The sequence below is a fragment of the Dermacentor silvarum genome, chromosome 10 (assembly GCF_013339745.2).
Source record: "Dermacentor silvarum isolate Dsil-2018 chromosome 10, BIME_Dsil_1.4, whole genome shotgun sequence".
Taxonomy (NCBI): Eukaryota; Metazoa; Arthropoda; class Arachnida; order Ixodida; family Ixodidae; genus Dermacentor; species Dermacentor silvarum.
The window spans coordinates 24,457,502-24,476,289 of NC_051163.1; the positions used below are offsets into that span (position 1 = coordinate 24,457,502).

The following is an 18,788-nucleotide window of genomic DNA, read 5'->3' on the forward strand; positions in this document are numbered from 1 at the left end:
GTTTAAGGAATTGTGAAAAAAGCCAACGCTTCCATTTAGTCACAATTAATGAAAGAAGTAGTAGTAGTATAGTAGTAATTGTAGCAGAACCATAGTAGTAGTAGCACTAGTAGTTACTGATACGTTTAGTATGCATTCCAATAATTCCGTATGATTCTAATAGAGATTGTACGGGATTTATATGGAATCCGTGTAGATTCCGTAAGAATTGTAAGGAAGCATACGGAATTATTGGAATGACAGGCGGAACGTTTCAATAGCAGTTAGTAGTAGTAGTAGCAGTTGTAGTGGTAGTAGTAATAAGCAGTAGGTGTTCGCGAATACAATGCCCTGCGACCAAGGACTCGGCTGTGACCAGAGCTGCGCAATACAATCGGGCAACGAAAGTTGAAAAACTGGCCTCTAGTTATTTCACTTACCCCGTATACAGTACCACGACGTCGAACGAGAATGACAAACTTGTTGTCGGCGACCGCCTGCACCACTTTCTGGATGGCGTCCAGAGTTACGGGCAGCTTGCGGACCATACCCAGCTTGGTCTCTGCGTCACAAGGAACGAATGCATATTGCGAAGGGTACAGAGCAGAAAATGTCGCAACCCTCAAAGGGGCTGGGTTGTGCCAAGGCTAACATCCTTGTACACGAGAGCTGGCTCAGACTATACACCCGTGCCAGAGAGCAGCCGTAGTTTAAAACTGTGTATTAATTGTTACCGCCCGGTGCGCACCGAACTATCTACCAAGAGACTCTGACAGTGATAGCTGTGAAAAGTTTTTTAATGCACTTTTCATGGCGTCTGTCGCGGCTATCATCATAAAACTTGCCAGGAAACGTCGCCAGAAAAGGAAAACTTCACATGTCTGCCATTAAGGTTTTGATCATACCATTTAAGGGTGAAGCTGTTTTTCATGGGGCAAGTCAAGCTTCCCTAAGGGTGCGAAATATTTCACTGCGCTAGAACGTAAAAATGACAGGTGTAAGAGGCGGGAACACGGTGGTGTAGATGAGAGAGCAAAAGGGTGCAGCCGATATTCTGGTGGAGAGAAAGAGGAGAGAGAGGATGGCAGGGAGGTTTAACCACACACGCGCCCGGTTTGCTACCCTGCACTAGGAGAGAGAGGGGATGCTGCAATGACGAAAAGAGAGAGTGAAGGGTAAGGAGAGAGAGCCCTCACTGCGCGCACACGTAAAGATGCGCAGCAAGTCTATAAATGGTTTCAGAGACTTGTCGACTCGAGGTTTTGCAGGAGTGTTCTCGTCGGTTTCTGCACCAGCGACGCGTGCGGTCATTCTTCGAGGATCTTTGTTGCCAAAAAGCCATGATGACTACCGAAAGCGTGCAAGCACTGGATGCAGGGTGTCCAATGCTTGTAAGGCACTTCGAGCTGTCGGTGTCTGCAGCTCAGATAAAAAGCATGTGACGAGCGCGTCGACCAGTTACTGGAACATGACGACGACTTGCCGGTACTGCTCTGACAATTTTTCGCGAGCTTATTAAAAGGGAAAATAAAGTTCATTGCCTGCCTGCCTGATTAAAAGGGAGAAATAGAGCTTTGATAGACAATTTAAGGCGTAAGGTAGATATAACCGGTGGACCATTAGAGTTACGGCATGAGTGCCAAGTTAAGAGAGGCGCAGTCGAGGGTGGCAGATAATTTGGTGGTGTGATGACATTATAAAATTTGCAGGAGTAAGATGGGGTCTGCTGGCTCAAGAAAGAAGTAATATGACATCCATTGAGGAATTCTTCGTACTGCAATATACATAAAGCTCGATTAAGAGGATGACGAGCATGTTCTCTATCAGAAAAGCCGATTGACACGGTGATAACTATTGGCTGAAGAACTACCGGTAGCCGATAAGCTCGATGCGCTTACCCTCGACCACAAATGTAGGCGTAACTCCTACGAAAGTGAGTTAACAAAACCTACATAGACATGCTTCAAGAGATAACCGTTAGCAGATCGTAAAAACAAATTGATTTGTTTTGTTTTTTGAATTGTTTCTTGAATATTCAGGTGAACGAGGGAAAATTGAATCTACATTGATCGGCATTATTATCATCACCACAGGTACAAGTAAAGCAGCAGCTTCTTTCAGCATTTTTTTTTTTTGCATTTGACACTATTTACGCGTCCATGCACGAAACAAAACAGAAAAGTTTGAGCGAATTCTTACTTGCATAAACGTTGCAGTCGACGGATTTTTCAAGGTTATGCGTGTCATCCTCGCTGTACATGGAAGTCGTGTAGCATGACGCACCGCAGTAGGCCGCAGCACTGCAAATAAAAAAAAAAAACGCTTAACCTTGCACTCGGCCGCACAACACTTGAAACAGCGAAGCTTGGCGATTCGTAGCCCAGCATTTTCCGGAAGTGCGGGCGAAGTTTTCATCTTCTTACTCATGATGATGATAATTTCTTTTCGCGCGTCTCGGACTTATGGCCATCACTGCGCGTTGCAAAGCGCAGCTTGCAACACCGACACCGAGTTCCAATGCCGACACCGCGTTCCAGGAGACCCGCTCCGTGAATGCGTCTCTCTCTCGCTCTCATAGCGCGCAAAACCTTTTCACCTCGCAGAGCACGAGCGTACGAACGCGCCAGCTGTAGACGAAGACGACGACGCTCGAATGCAATCATATGGTTCGCATAAATGCATGCACTGCAGGCGTTCCTGTATAGCCTATGTTCAAAAAAAAAAAAAAAGTTCCTGTATATAGCCTAGTGGTGACGACGCTCGCTTTGGGACCGGGGTTACGCGGGTTCGAGTCCCGCCTTGGCAAGAAAGTTTCTTTTCTTTTATTCGTAGTTTCTTGCTAAGCACCACGAATTACGGTTGGCTTAAACAGCTTCGCTGTTAAAAAGCCCCACCCGTTTGCAGTAACTTTGTGTAGGTAGTAGTATCACGGCCGCTTTTAAAAAAAAGGCACCTTTTTTTTATGCAGTGGCCGTGGTAGTATATTGGTTTATCCAGAAATGTATACACTACAAAAGATGTATCATGCCAACGAGATGAAGCAAAAGGAAACAGGTGAAGCGTGTTTCCTGAGCAGGCCTAGATCCCGGGTCATGAAAAGCAATTGTGACGACGAGAAGAAAATAGGCAACACTGTTAACGCTAACAATTCATTAAGCTTCCGTAAGCTATCCTGAGATAGAGCCCCAATTTCCTCATTGAAATAATTGTGAAACGCAAAAATGCCCTAATCAGACAACCACTGAACAAATTTATAATAATGAACAGTTAACTACCAAACAAGCTGCATGCTTGTACGCGAAATTTCCATTTCCTTATGCGCTTGAATAATATAGTGAGAAGCTTTCGCCCTATAAGAGTGGGCTACTCGTACACCGCCAAATGAGACGTCCCTCTTACGAAAAACATGTCCAGTCGTATTTCATTTTTGTGTGTCACTGGGATTCTCGTAATAACTCCTACAAGCACATAATGTGACGCCGCTTATTTATTATTTTTTAAATGAAAATTAAAGAAAGGGATGTATTCACCCTATAATGGTGACGGCTACTCCTTTTGGCGTAGCAGAAACAACAACACAAAAACTATATGTAGTAACAAAAGTAAAAGAAACAACGTCATAGGGCCAGATATCCACAGCACACAGTCCTATACCCCTCCGAACATATACATATAAAAGGCGAAGGCAAGTGGCACCACAGTGGGTTCGTAAACGGAGTCACAGACAGACACAAGCGGCCGCGATGCAGTCTATGATGAGCAGGTAAACATACGAGGAATACACACTGATAAATCACCCGCCGTGGTTGCTCAGTGGCTATGGTGTTGAGCTGCAAAGCACGAGGTCGCGGGATCGAATCCCGGCCACTGCGGCCACATTGCGACGGGGGCGAAATGCCAAAACACCCGTGTACTTCAGATTTAGGTGCACGTTAAAGAAGCCCAGGTGGTTCAAATCATTCCGAAACTCCCCCTCACTATGGCGTGCCTCATAATCAAATCGTGGTTTTGGCCCGTAAAACCCCATAATTCAAAAATTATTGTTTGACACTGATAAATTTGTGCGTGCACAAATATGTAGAACAATATGCTCACGTGCAGTCGCGACCGCTGCTGGAGCAGATCTTGAGACAGTCTTGGAGCGGTAGGACGGCCTCCGTGTAGTCGGAAGTCTTGAAGCCGAAGTTGTCTTTCTTGACGTAGTCCTCTGTCAGGAACGGTATCCAGAGTTAGGTATATAGAGTGTAAACATTGCACTGCTATCGCACAGAAAGTTGTCTACGTCCGGATTGGCGAAAGTTTAAAAACTTGTAGACTCGTCAGCGCCTGCGCCCTTTGCCATCCTGTGTAACGTCTACTGTTGCTGGCAGACTTTGCCCCGTTGAGCTATAGTCGCAGATGTTGCTGAAGCTTGAATGCGGAAAGCTACTAATGAAATTATAATAAATTGAGCACGCACAGGTTTTCGGACGTATAATGCTGTAAAATTCACAGGGAAACTATCGTCAATTCCAGCTCTATGGCATAAAAAAAAAAAACCTAGAGTGTTGTGCGTAGAACAATGGCGGTGCCTTTAGCGCAGTAAAATGTGTGACAGACACGCTGAAACATGGCTAAGCACTCGGCCGTTCTTTCTGGAATATCCTGTTTGTATTCGCAGTTTTTATGCAGCTCGAGAATCTGCACCGGACTGGATATCTTTATTGAACGCTTGCATTTGCTTGCCTGAGTTTTGAGTGCATGTATTCACAGTTATATTCACTGCTTATAGTGGCTTGATTTTTGTAGACTAGTTCGTACTAATTCTCAAGAAGTGTTTTGTGGTGCCCTGTTATCGTGTACCCGGTGCCCATAGCTGGATGTGACACTGTGGTGAAGGAGGGCTTGCAGAAGGCTCAATTCGCGGCAACTGTATGTTCTCTTTAGTTTGCATATATAGTGAAGAAAACATCTTGTACACGTCTCTGTTAACGTAGCTATGTTACCGTAGGCTGTGCAAAAGGCACATTTCTATCGGTACCGTGTCGCTTTGATTATGAACTTGATAACATATGAAAGTCTAATACAACATCACAGTGAGCAATTTAATCAACTCAAAGTATGTTAATTGTGGATTTCTATGACAGGTTTCGGTCATTAACCGATATGCTCCGTAAAAGCACTTCGTGTTAAGCCAAAGTTAGCACTACAACCGATAGGTCTGTTTTATTCACTTTGCTTTCCCTATCGAAGAAAAAAAAAACCCACGCGGCTCATAATCCCATATGACATATGGGCTCCGTATGTTTTATACGCGGTTATTGCATAGGGGTATTATTGGGCACATTGAATTGTTGCCATACGAATGCGTAAGTGAAATTAGGAAAAAGGCCGGCGTAGCCGAAGTTCTCGAGGCATATACATGTTAGTGACATAATTTGTCTAAACGTCTTCTAACAGCGCCTGTCTAAACTCCAGTAAAACGTACCGATGACAGCTGGGCGTTCTAGAATCAATGCTGTCACAAACACCATGTTGCTCGTGAAGTCGACCTAAAAAAAAAAAAAGAAAGAAAGAAAAGCACATCAACCGGAATCAGTCGCTGCTGCTGCTACAAAATATGAGTTCGACACTTTCATCACCAACTGTTCTTAACGATACTGCACGTGCCTGTCATGCATATCAATCAGCGCCTAAATTCAACAGATCCCCTGCTGTCACTGTTTACACATTTCTGCACGCAACTTGGTTTTTCCCATTTCTGTCAAGTAATTGCAAAAAAAAGAAAAAAAAAGAACGCGGACATAATGCTTTGGGTAAACTGAAGATGTCTTCATATTGTATAGTGGATGTAAAATACGCTGAATATAAGAAGATATTGACACTCAATATAAGGTCCCAACTGTTTAGTCATCTCAGTTATAAACTGTCGGGCCAAATTTTCTAGTGCTTAAATAAATTACATGGATAAGCGGTGTTCGGGAAGAGAAGAGTGAATAACTTTAATGTTTACGACGTTATTGTACTTGTAAAATTGTTATCTTACCTTATATCAAGAAAACAGGTGAGGCCGATTTTCCTTTCAGCGTAATACTACGCAGGCACGATCGGAAATGTGTGTAATGAACCCTACGAGAAAGTGCTTAGAGGTGCCGGCACATGGATTGACGAAAATGCAATGTACGAACGGGTAATTATGCACGAAAACTTACAACAACGACCACTTATGCAGCTTGTTCACTAAAAAGACCTACGCGCATTTATCTAGGCGTAATATGCCGTATGGCAAACGGTGCAGTCAAAAAAAGAAAAAGAAAAGAAAGAAAAAAAAAGAAAAGAACCTACCAGAACTCGTGGGACTCTGAGAGGTGTTAGCTCGGCCACTTCGTATAGCTTTTGCAAAAACTTCTCTTTCACTGCAGACGTTGCCTGCACGGCTGTTTCCACTTCATACGGCTTCGCTGCATAGAAAAAAGAAAGAAACAAAGAAAAAAGAACACAGCGTCATGAAAGCAAAACAACTAAGAACTATAAGCTGAAACTTGTGTTGGCATTCTGTAGCCTTGCCTCAGCAATATTTTATTGCTATGGAACAACTAGGAAGGATATAAACGATACGAGGGAGCATTGCGGGTAACCTTCACGGCCCAGTTCTCCTTGAAACGCATCCCCTTGGCCTTTTCGCTCTAAAAAGTCCGCCCAACACGTGACCGAGTGCTCGATGGCAGTCGGCCTAGTGTGCTCGGTTCCCGGTACAGTGTAAAATAATTCACAACCTTTTTTAAGAAGGGTGTAAATGTGTCTAACTCACACCGTTACACCCTTTTTAAGAAGGGTGTAAATGTGCCTATAACTCACACACTTACACCCTTTTGAAGAAGGGTGTAAATCTGCCTATAGCTCACTCTCACACCCTTATTTACTTCCAAGGGTCTAAATAATTTTGTAAGCGTAGGTTTGGAGCGACGCGCGCTTGTTCGGGTGCTTTTCCGACCGCGCCGTACCCATTTCCTTCCAGAGCACATGCACGACTTCGGTCTTTTTGTTGCAACGTACTCATTTATTTTGTCCGTTGAAATGAGCGCGTCCGGCAACTAGACGTTGCCGTCACACCCGTTGTATTTTTGGAAGCGAGCACACCCGCCGAGGTGGCTCAGTTAGCTAAGGCGTTAGCGCTGCTGAGCACGAGGTCACGGGATCGAATCCCGGCCGCGGCGGCCGCATTCTCGATGGAGGCGAAAATGCAAAAACGGCCCGTGCGCTGGCGTTGTAGTGCGACGTTAATGAACCCCAGGTGGTCAAAATTAATCCGGAGCCCTCCACTACGGCGTGCCTCATAATCAGAACTGGTTTTGGCACGTAAAACCCCGGAAGAAGACGGAAGCGCGCACGCTGAGCGTGGCTAGGCGGTGGATGAAGGCTTACTAAACCTTACCGTGACTCGATCATGCGTTCACTGGATCACGTGACCGAAACTTTGTGGATTCAATTCAATTGTGGGGTTTTACGTGCCGAAACCGCGATCTGATTATGAGGCACGCTGTAGTGGGAGAATCCGAATTAATTTTGACCCCCTGGGGTTCTTTAACGTGCACACGGGAGTTTCCGCATTTTGCGCCCCACCGAAATGCGGCCGCCGTGACCGGGATTCGATCCCGCGACCTCGTTCTCAGCAGCCCAACACCATAGCCGCTAAGCCATCACGGCGAGTACTTTGTGGGTTCAATTTTATCGCGTCACGCTCCCTCCTTGTTCTTTCCTGCGCCCATGTTATGAAACACGTTGTGAACTCACATGCAATGTACGCATCCTATGAACGGACCTATATCTAGTAGGCATAGCTATATGGGTTTAGGTATACTGGGTTCTTTTCTTTTAACGTGAACATAATATTTTTTTAAAAATCACCTGTGGCATACTCGTGTACCACAAATGTACTCATTGAGCTAGATTACTCGGAGAAGCCGACATTACTTATCCCGAAATTCGAAATGCATAATTGAACAACTGATAGAATGTCACGAATCGACTTTTTTAACTAATTACTTTAGCGCACATATTCCAATGCACGAATTGCAGACAGTGATTTCACAAGGCACATGCACGTGGAACGAATTTTCGAACTATAGCACCAGTTTCTGAAAAGCGCTGTCAAACTTGAGGTAACAATGTACTGTTGTTCCACTTACTTTTTTAACGAAACGCGCTTTTATGCATTGGAGCTCAAAAGTTACTGGAACACCAATGCATTTTGTCGCAATCTTTGGGAACGTATACCTCGAAACTGGTATCATCCTCACAATATTCGTTCCAAGTGGATATGACTTTCGGAGGCACTGGCTACATTTTGTAAATTGCAATATGTGTCGTAAAGTAATTAGTTTAAATGTGATTCAGCAAGAAATCGTTAATTAGTCAAAGATAATTTTTATTTATCGTGCAAAAAAGTGTCTGCCTCTGAAAGTATCTTAGCTCAAGAAGTATATTTGTGCTGCATGACAAGGTTGATAAAAAAATTCTGTTAACAATAAAAACAAAAAACAAAAGAAACCCCGTATAGCATGGCTTGTTAACTGGCCGAAAGAATGTACGGGGCAATTTCTTGGCCTCTGTCTTCGTTGACATGCAAAAGATGAAATACCGGGAGCTACACGCCTGGCATGACAAGTTCCATTAAAATTCCGTGCCAACGTATAGGTACCAATCCTTTGTTTACCGAGGTAGGCATTACGGCTTATTAAGTGGCAGAAAGCCACTACAGCGGTCTCTAGCTTCGCTCTTTTTTTTTTTTTTCTTGTTCTACGTGCAAAAATAAACGTACGCCTAGCCTGCCGAATTCCCCGCATACTATGCTATACTCTACTATATCGTACAATACTATACTGTACTATATTATACTATACTACACTATAGTGCACGTGATGTTCCTCTCCCTAAAATCTGCGATTAATTGAAGAGAGACTAACTGCATTCTATGCATCGCTTGCGTCTACTTCTATACTCTAGAGATGGGTCAAGCTAACTTTTTTTTTGCAAAATATGTTGTAGCTGTTCAACCGACAATAGAAATAACATAAAAATAACTTCGGCATATAAAAACATAAAAAAAATTATGCAAAAATAATAACACATTTATTTATGGTTGCAGGCTCCAGGGTAAAGTTGCGCCGAAACGGAAGAGGCTGCGAGTGGTTTTGCCCGGCACTCTGAAGTAACTATGCGGCTCAGAGCTACAGTGTACCGCTTGTATCACAGGGGGGCCCGGATAGAATACAAAATAAGCTTCGGGGTCCTTTCTGCCATTTCTCTTTAGCAATACGTGAGGTACCTGGTAGACAACGTCTCTATACAAAATGTAAATATATTGAAATCCTAATTTTGGTCCAGCTCCCACCAGCTTGAAACTTTTGCTTTGTAACACCTTAGTAAGGTCCAGGCTTGAATATGCGTCAGTCATTTGGGGATTCCCACGCCAATTAAGTCATTATCAGAACAGAAGCCATTGAGTGCAGCACGTTTTTACTTCATCCAACTTCTCGCACGCAGGAAGTGTCGCTTTAATGAAATTTAATTCTTGAGATGCCGCATCTGTCACGTGAACGTGAGATCTCACGTCTCTGTCTTTTTTTTTTTTCACAAGATGTATCTTTACCATCCCACTTTAAGCGACTCTCTTTTGTCACCACCGTTCTACATTTCTTGCAAAAATGATAATCAATTCGTGATTGACGTGTCCACGTTGCCACGCTAATGTGCATTCCGATTGTATCGTTCCCACAGAAATCGTGTAATGGAGCCACCTTTCCGCTTCCACCGGTTACATCGACGCCAACGGAATTAAAAAAGTCCCAATAACAACTTATTGTAACCATCCTACGCCGCTAAAATGTGTTTTGCTTACATACCACCCGTTTCTCTCAGCAGAGAAAAACAAATGAAATGAACTTATCCAAAATGACACATAGAAGCGATAAGCAGCAATCGCACTGAAAAAAAAAAAAGAATGTTGCTCCCGTTACGTGTTCTACGCAGCACTAAGAAACAGGACAGGTGACAGCCAGACCAGTTGGCACACAACACTATAGGCTGTGTGCAATTTAGCGGACATGGAAACACATACCTGGGAAGCCAACTTGGAACCACGTGTAGGACTGATCGTCTTCGTTGTAGCACGACAGGACGTTCATCTTCTCGTTCATTCGCTCCATCACCGTCGTCAGGTCGTGGATGTTGAGCGTGATCTCGTAGAACGGCTGCATGCAGGAAAAGTACATGCGTTCGGTAATAGCGAAAATGCGTCTTTCTGCTGCGAAGACATATTCCACTCTGTAGGTGATTCCACCGCGGCATACCTCTCTGCTACGCAATTTTTTACAAAAGGGAAAGAGAAAAAGTTACAGATGCACTCAAGTCTCCTTACGAGTATTGAATACGAAAGCATTCTGCGCATGTTGACTATGTCAACGTCCATATTATTTCGACGTCCATGTCACGTGACATTGTCGCATGACGCCATCACTTGGTCATGTGACCTTACAACCTAAGGTTCTTCCTTGGTCACGTGACTATGTCACATGACGTGATCACTTGGTCGTGTGGTCGAATTGTGCCAAGTCAATTTTGGGGGTGGGCCAGGTCGGTTTTTATTGACATTTAACGTGACGTCATCACTTTGTCACGCAGGTTTCGGTTCCATCGGATGTTAACGCAGGATTTTCCGCTTGATGGGGCATATAATGCTTTGGCATTCAAATCAAAGGACAATTTTTGAAGTTGGTGTCATGGATATTTTTCGCGATGTACAACAACAGGGATTTGTCCAGCCTACTTCACTGTCGCGTTGTTGATGAATACGCGATGTTAATGTGCAAGACTTCAGTTATATTTTAGACTGTATTATAGGCAAGTCATACACATTTATTATAATCACCTATGGCGTAGGACACTTGAAATAAAGCAACGTCATCGTACCTTCAACTGGAGTTGTGACGTGGTGAACGTGCGAGCGGTTATTTTCACCGGAATGTTTCTGTGGCTCAGGTCTCGGTCCCAGATCATGTTATCCTGTGAAGAAAGAGTGACACGAGTAGTTCTTATTTTTCGCGTACTAGAGTAACGCCGCTGCATAACATGAAGTGACGCGTCCCGGTTAAGTCACTCACGTCTGTCTCTTCAAAGCGTGCAAGCAGGAACAAGACAGACAAAATACAGCGCCACCAGTTTACATGATCTACGTGCTGCCTAAGTTTAGTCGGAGTTGAAATCAGTGTTTTATTTCTGTCCTACCATATCGCTATTTTGTTTTTATATGGTCTTGCATCCAGCGTGTGCATCTGTTTCTCAAAGTGTGTTCAATCTGCTTGGAGCAATGTGCAGTTCCGAGTTAGCGTTCCGAGTTAGTTAGAGAAATGTTCCGAGTCAGTTCCGAGTTAGCTAGAGAAATGTCAGCGGCGGCGTGCGTAGAACGTTCTGGAAACGGCGGCAGCACGCTTGCGGCGTGCTCGCGCGCCTTGTATACGTCGCCGCTTGGGCTCAGATTAGCAGAAAGTACAACAGAAAGTTCAACAGATGGTCCAGCTAGGCTTTCGCCTTCAAATTCTTAGAAAGTTCTAAGCATTACCCGGATTTTTTCACACTACACTGTGGCTGCATCTGTACGTAAAGTATCAGATCAATTACCCACAGCATGTCGTCTACCTTCAGCGTTCTTTTTTTTTTCATTTTTATTGTGCAGTGAATCCTCCTCCCGCCCAATGCTAATTTGAAACTCCCCGGTAAGACCGCAGAAATCTACGATGCTGGCAATCGCACAACAAGCTCACCTGGAGATAGTAGTAGGTGATGGTCGCTTGTGTTATCTTCGACGACCTTCCATCCAATCCATCCATGAGAAGCTCGAAGGCGTGAGTCGGCATATCCCGCACGGTATGCTTGTAAAAGAACAGATAATGCGAGGTAAGCGTAACGTCGTTCGCATTGTTTGACTTAGCTCAGTCTCACAGACAAGACATCGGTGTTATCTATGTCAAGAAAGCCAGTCAATACGAAAACAAAATGCTGGTTTAGGAGTTAGGTCCTTCAATTTATGTGTTACCTCTTCTTGGCTACAGAGTTTATATGAGAATGTATCTTATTTGTGTTTTGATTCGTGCTTTATATTCAAAATAAGTCTTCCAACACGATTGTTTTTTTTTTGTATTGTTTTTTCTATCATTATGCAACCGTGATACGGGCTGAGAAAACGTATAGCGGCTGGCTTAACCCAAATTCTGTTACGTCATGTGCCTCGTGAAAACCTTGACGCGATGCGGACACTAATGATTATTGTAAGCCCCAACTTACAACTACAGCAATAGCGGTGTGCAAATATTCGAAATTTGCGTACAACGAATCTGCCCTGATTGATTCGGTCTTCAAATCGAATAATCGCTATTCGTAAATGCGAATATTTGTTGAATAGATTTTCTAATATTTCAAATCGTCATGCGTGCTCTATCGAGCACGCCATTGGAGCAACCGTGTGATAAATTTTATGCCGGAATCCATAACAAATATAACCACGAAAACACGCTCGAAGTTTTGTGGTGCAGCTCCCTGCGTCACTTAGGACGCCAGATTTTCTTCTTGTTAAACCTCTATCCCTCGCACTCGCCAATTAGGAGTGAGCATGCGGATAAACTCCTTATTTACTCCTAATGCTCCGTTGGTGCTTTTAATAAAAGTTATTGCAGAACGCGTGGTTTAATGACACCAGTATTTCGGAATACGGTGGTTAGCCAAGCAATCTCACAGAAAATAAAATCATTACGAAAGCAACGAAAAAAATAAAGATAATAAATACCATAGTAACAATGTAAATACAAAGCTGCATGAAGTAACAATGTAAGTTGTGAGCACTATCGTGACGACGAAGCCAAAATCCCCACATGGGGATGTTATTTGTTATTGCTTGTTATTAATTATTTTGTTATTTGACATAGTCCCTATTGTTATTTTTTTATTATTTGGTGTTTACATTTATCTAGGTCACGCACTTCTTCGTGCTGTTTATCTTTCACCGTACAAGTTTATCAAGCAGCCAAATTTCCCGCACTTGTCTTGTGACTATCGCAGGCAGGACAGGCCTGATTCGACGACGGCGTGCTTGGTTGTGCTAGCCTATACCACGTAAGGTAGGTGACTAGCATTCAAGACCACGAGTGCGCGAAGGACACATCGCTTCTCGGCACTGTAAGGCTCGCACTCACAATTCCTAGGTAGCTGGCGTTCATGAGAGACTCCACGTCGACGAAGATGATGTTCAGCATGTCGACTTTGTCTAGCCCTGGCAGCGTCACGTTCAGCGTGTATCGGTCCTCGGCGGACACTGTGCACATTTCCTGTTCTCCGGACTTGTCGATCTTGTACAGAATACCTGTTCGCGTAAGCGAAAAAAAAAAAAAAGAAGAAAAAAGTACCCTACTTTCACTATTTTCTGTAATCGATCACCGTAAAAAGTATGCATGCAGAAACTCCACTGGAGTTGTCTAAGTAAGTCTAAGTTGCCAAATTTCAGTTGCCCCCCCCCCCCTCTCAAATTTCAAGTTGGGCCAACCCCAAATATAAGTTGGCCCACGGCCAAATTTCAAGTTGACCCACGCCCAAAGTTAAGTTCGCCCAGCCACAAATTTTAAGTTGGCCCAATTTTCAGTTGCCCCACACCCAAATTTAAGTTGGCCCTAGCCTACCATAGGTTTCCCTATGCATTTTCTATGCAGCCCTATCTATGGGTATTCTTTCTGATCAGTACGAAAGCTACGAAAAAAATAAAGATAATAAAGACCATAATAACAATGTAAATACAAAGCTGCATGAAGTAACAATGTGAGTTGTGAGGCATTACACCAGATCGCTGTGACGTCACACATTTTGACGGCATCTGTTTTAGCCTTGTCAACATTGTTTTCGCTACAACGCAGACTACATTGTATTTTAAAGGTGCCGGAGACAACGTATCAAGTTTCAAGTACTTTCGCTCAGCGACCACGGTACAAATACGAAAAAAAAAACCTTTTAAATTCGTGACGTCACAGTGACGTACCGATGCGAGAGCTCCGGTGCGATTATTAATGAAATGAAAGTTAGACTTTCATTTTGTCTTCAGTAATTAACCTCTTACCCTGAAATTAACTTAGAGTATTGAAACAGCACTTTATCAATCTAAACTTATTCGGTGTCTGCCTCTAGTGTCCTTTTAATGTTAAGGCGAATTGTGAATAACATCTAGAATAGGAAAGAAACGTCAGTATTACCTCGATGTCAGTGGTACCGTCCGTATTGGTAAGCAAGAAAAGGCATCAGAACAAAACACGGACTTGAATTTACCCAAACAGCTCCTCACGACGAAATGAGATTTGAACAATGTCTTCTTGGGGATCCTCGCGGAATAGTTAATTCTTCCACAAGCAGAGACCAGTCATACAAACGTCGTTATTATATAATGTTTCCTAAATTTTTCTTCCGTTCTACAAATACTCTCACCATAGAATCACATACCCTCGACGTATCAACATTACTTACCATTGTAGTAGTCGAATATCTCTTGGTATGTACCAGCCGGTTCCGTCTGCTGCGCGTTGTGTTCGCTCGTAGCCCAGGGCTCAACGACGGCACTCATGTGGTCACTGGAAATGTCACGAATGATCTGCGAAAGGAGAGTTTCCCGCGTCAATGAAGTCTTATCTCAGTCCTTGTAAGGTTTCATAACAAAAAAGAGAGGCAGTGTTTAAGAAAAAAATTACCCGCCAATCCACCCTGTGAAGGTGGTTGGAAAGCGAAGCTTTTTACGCCACCCTCACGGTGACTGCGGCGCACTTGATATGTTCTTTCCGCCGAGCCTTATATTCACGCTCTTCTTCTGCCGTCTTTACTTTCCGCGGTCTACCCATAGTGGGGTAGTCTAGAAAATGAAGCGAAGCAGTTACTAGGCTGGAAGGGTTTCGAATGACGTCAACCCTCTTTCAAGCAGCTGCATAAGCTTTGCAACAGCTGCAATCTAATCTTACGGACCGCGCCGAGCCTGTTTCCGTTGTTTGCCCGCAGCCCTTATCATCCATCATGTTGGCTCATCACTTTGAAGCTTGTTTTTGTGGTTTTTCTTGCGAAAACGAGTGCTTAGTTGTACGCTGAATGCCTGAATTCAAGTAAGCTATACTGCTATACCTGCAATTGTCAGCGGTTCGTCGGGATCGTTTTTTGATTACAACGACGGACACGACAGAACCCTTGGCTGGTAGAGGTACAAAGCTTCGCTTTAAAAAAACATCAAGAAACGTTTTGAAGGAAATAAGGCTGCTGGGTTGAATGAAAAAGGGATAGTTGCGGTTCCGTCCATAATGCGAAACGCTGACGCGACAATTGACGCAGTGTTATACGCGCAGTAAGTCTTGCATTGTTTCGGGCGGTATCATTTGGAGCAAACATTCGCGGACGCGCGCGAGCAATCCCCTTTCGGCAAGAAGAACACTTTATAGTTTCGTCGTCCTCGATACTGTAGGTGGCGCTCTCCGATGCTGTCTCCACCAATAGAATAGAGTTACGATATCTGGTTCCCGTGGAGAAGCGGAGAGCAAGGGGCTTGCGAATATTCGAAACTGTCGAATAACGAATCGAACAGTCGTTATTTGTAAATACGAATGTCTTTCGAATGGTTGTCGAATATTTCAAAACGTGAACCATGCACAATAAACACAAAATTGGAGCAAAAGTAGGGTAACTTTCAGCCCCACAGGTATAGTATAGACACAAAACATGAGAACTTAGGTAGTGGAGCAAGGACGTCTCTCAGGGAAGCCAGACTTTACCGTTTATACAGTGATTGTTCACACTCTCCGAAGAGTCCTGTGTCTGCGAACAGGCTGTTTCCTTTTTGTTCCTAATGCTCCATTTTTGCTTTTAATGAACAACGCTTCGTGACATGCAATGTAGTGACGGAAACATGCTCACGTTATGAATACTATAGAACGTGAACGCCGTTTTATATTAATTATGAACATGGTTGCCCATCATTCGAAAACTGTTCGAATCGAAAAGTATTCGATATTCGATTTGATTGGACTCGCTCCTGGCACTCTTCGTATTCGATTCTATGTAGGAAATTAATATTCGAGCATAGCGGAGAAACACTGCGTCTTCCATCCCCTTCTTTGCTGTTCATGCCTTTGGTTCATTGCCACTGGCTCCGTTTATACTATTTCACCTTGGCGCTGATTTATGCATAAGCACCAGAGCGTAGCGTCAACCATTGGTTTTAACGGGACGCTCAAGTGGCCAGGTGCAGTATTTTTTGCTGTGGCATCGTGCGGATATTCGACCAATTTGTCCGTATTTCGGAGAACTTATCGCTAGATTACTCGAAATTTGTAAGCAGCGACAAAAAAGAAAGAAGGCAACCTCTACCAGAATGCCTCAAACAGTTTTAAAGCTTCAGCGCGTCGCAATCTGTGGGTCCGGAGTAGGAATCCTGGTGGGCCCCTGCGAATTTTTTTATTTGTTCCTTTGTAACATGCTGGCAGTGCATTCTGGGATTCCAGCGGCGGACACCGGCGGGCATCAAATCGAATAGAGGAATCAGCCCATAACAGCTGTACGCGTACAATGACGATGAGAAAAAAATTCCTGTTGTCATTCACAGAGATAGCGTAGTCCTCGAACTGCCAAGTGAATGTGAAAGAGCCTTTGACTCGTTTTCGGGTGCGTGTTCGCACTGCATGGCACCATTTTTCTGCATTCTGCCTGCTCCTCCTCCCGCTTGTTGTTGTTGTTGTTGTTGTTGTTGTTGTTGTTGTTGTTGTTGTTGTTGTGATAAAGCGTCCACGCGTGAACACGGCGCCCGCTACTCCTTGAAGTACGGATAGGAAGTGTTACACATATATACTCCTAGACACTAACGCATAACGATTTCGCAGATAAGCCAGTTTGTTGCACGCAAAAGGACACTGGAGGATTTTCCTGCGCTACTGCGGTGAGGTGTTGCACTGTTCAGCAGCATTGCTCAATTATCTTGATTGAGCAACGAAATCGATAAATTTTTCGCGACTTATATTGTATTCTTATCATTCGTCGCTCCGAGATGCACATCTCAGTGACAGCCTCTAGTACAATACAATAATTAAATTAACCTACAACCAAATCAGGACACGCCGTATAATCACCAACTTATCAACCCATTACGCTTCTAGGATAACGGCGTCGTGCGAGCCGACGGCGAAGAGCGGAAATGAGTTAAGAAGCTGGTCGTCGAACGTTCATCAATGGATTTGGTTTAACACTCACGTCCAAGTGCGAAGAGTAGTAGAACTCGGACGAGCTCTGAAAGTTCCTGAACATCAGCTCCGAGTGGAACTCGATCGAGACGTTGGCGAAACTGGGAGGCTTGGGCAGATTAGTCCTAATGCGAGCACATCCACGCCCAACTGGAATCTGAAACAAAGTGTAAAGTAGGAGCGATACGTCAGGTTCGGTACGGCAGCATACGCGCTTCTTGTTCTGCATTCAATAAGAGATGTATCCTCATGCCCCGCTGAATAGTGATGCGCCTTTGACAGCACTGAGGAATTTCCTTGTGGCCTTCGCACTAATTTATTTATTTATTTATTTATTTATTTATTTATTTATTTATTTATTTATTTATTTATTTATTATTACTACAGCAACTATACGGACACTCCAGGCGAATTCACGCCGGCGCTGTCGGCGTCGCCGTGATATCACAGCGAAGCTATTTACCTCTAGCCCCCGCATGCGTTCTCGGGGGCTACCCTGGCCAGCTTACTTCCGTATCGGGGACACGGCGCGTGGACAGGAGTGGAGACGGGTAGGGGAGAGGAGGAAAGAGTGTGGCGACGGCGCCTGTGCACGTGACCTGCGCTTCAATGGTTATAACGCCACGTGCGTCGGAGGTGCCGGCGCGGCATGCTGTCGCGGTCGCGGCAGATGCATGGGAGGTACGGCCCGTACGAATGTTTTTCGCATAAAGTCTAAGTGCGATCAGATCCTATTGCGCCGCGCTCGTCCGTATGCTGTGGGTGCGAGGGGAAGCATGCGAAGGTTAGCCGAGAAGGAGGGTGTCTTGATGCGCGCCGACGCAGACGGCGCCTCTTCTTTAAACTGAAACTGACAAAACATTAAAAAATAGTCTATCTGGTCAAATTACGTCACTGAAAACTATGAAATTGTTTTTTGAGAACAGTAAAATTATTAATAAGGCACCATTGTTTCTCGAAGAGATGCGTACGAGGTTACCCCTTTAGGCCCATAAAGCAGTTCGGATATATCCCCTACCGCAAGGAGCCTTCGCAGTAAAGGAGGTACCCCTTTGCCATGTGTCACCCCACGTGAACGCCTTTCCCGTAGATGTCCTCTGGTCCAAAGGCCTTTGTAGTGTCCGTGTGCGAGGGTTACGAGAAGCTAAAAAAAAAAAAACTAGAAGAAAACGAAAAAAAATTGGAGGACGCTTAAGTTTCGCCTTTAAGAGTGGAACGCGATAGCGTTATGCGGACCCGTTCGCATCGCACTTTTCTCTCAGTAGGCTTGACTGCTACACACAACGTGGGAAAGCCAGCTTACAAAGACCAAGCTTACACCGATCCCTTTAAAGCCGGCTTCACTTTTAAACAGAAATGCATCGCTGGGAAGACTTTTTCCAGGGGCAATATAGGTCGTCTTCTATTAAAAGGTCAAGGCGGACCATTTTTATTATTTTAATAATTGTTTGTTATTGCCCCGACGCGCGCGCGTGTCCAAAACGCATTAGGCAGGCCAAGTCCCAATTCGACCTGCCGAGGATGCGA

The 18,788-nt window shown here is 44.3% G+C and overlaps 2 protein-coding genes across 2 annotated transcripts in view; one reads left to right on the forward strand and one right to left on the reverse strand.

Moving 5' to 3' along the window:
• Window positions 1–18,788, reverse strand: part of LOC119431218 (uncharacterized) — a 56,182-nt gene that overhangs the window by 13,559 nt on the left and 23,835 nt on the right. The window contains exons 8-18 of the mRNA XM_037698690.2: window positions 17,272–17,418; window positions 14,518–14,641; window positions 13,206–13,372; window positions 11,781–11,888; window positions 10,930–11,022; window positions 10,079–10,211; window positions 6,304–6,419; window positions 5,447–5,510; window positions 4,075–4,186; window positions 2,179–2,279; window positions 420–541 (exon numbers count right to left, since the gene is read on the reverse strand). Coding sequence (XP_037554618.1) covers window positions 420–541; window positions 2,179–2,279; window positions 4,075–4,186; window positions 5,447–5,510; window positions 6,304–6,419; window positions 10,079–10,211; window positions 10,930–11,022; window positions 11,781–11,888; window positions 13,206–13,372; window positions 14,518–14,641; window positions 17,272–17,418 — 1,287 coding nt within the window. The remainder of the gene's footprint in view (window positions 1–419; window positions 542–2,178; window positions 2,280–4,074; window positions 4,187–5,446; window positions 5,511–6,303; window positions 6,420–10,078; window positions 10,212–10,929; window positions 11,023–11,780; window positions 11,889–13,205; window positions 13,373–14,517; window positions 14,642–17,271; window positions 17,419–18,788) is intronic.
• LOC119431423 (uncharacterized) overlaps window positions 1–18,788 on the forward strand; it is a 142,179-nt gene that overhangs the window by 9,818 nt on the left and 113,573 nt on the right. The window lies entirely within an intron of this gene.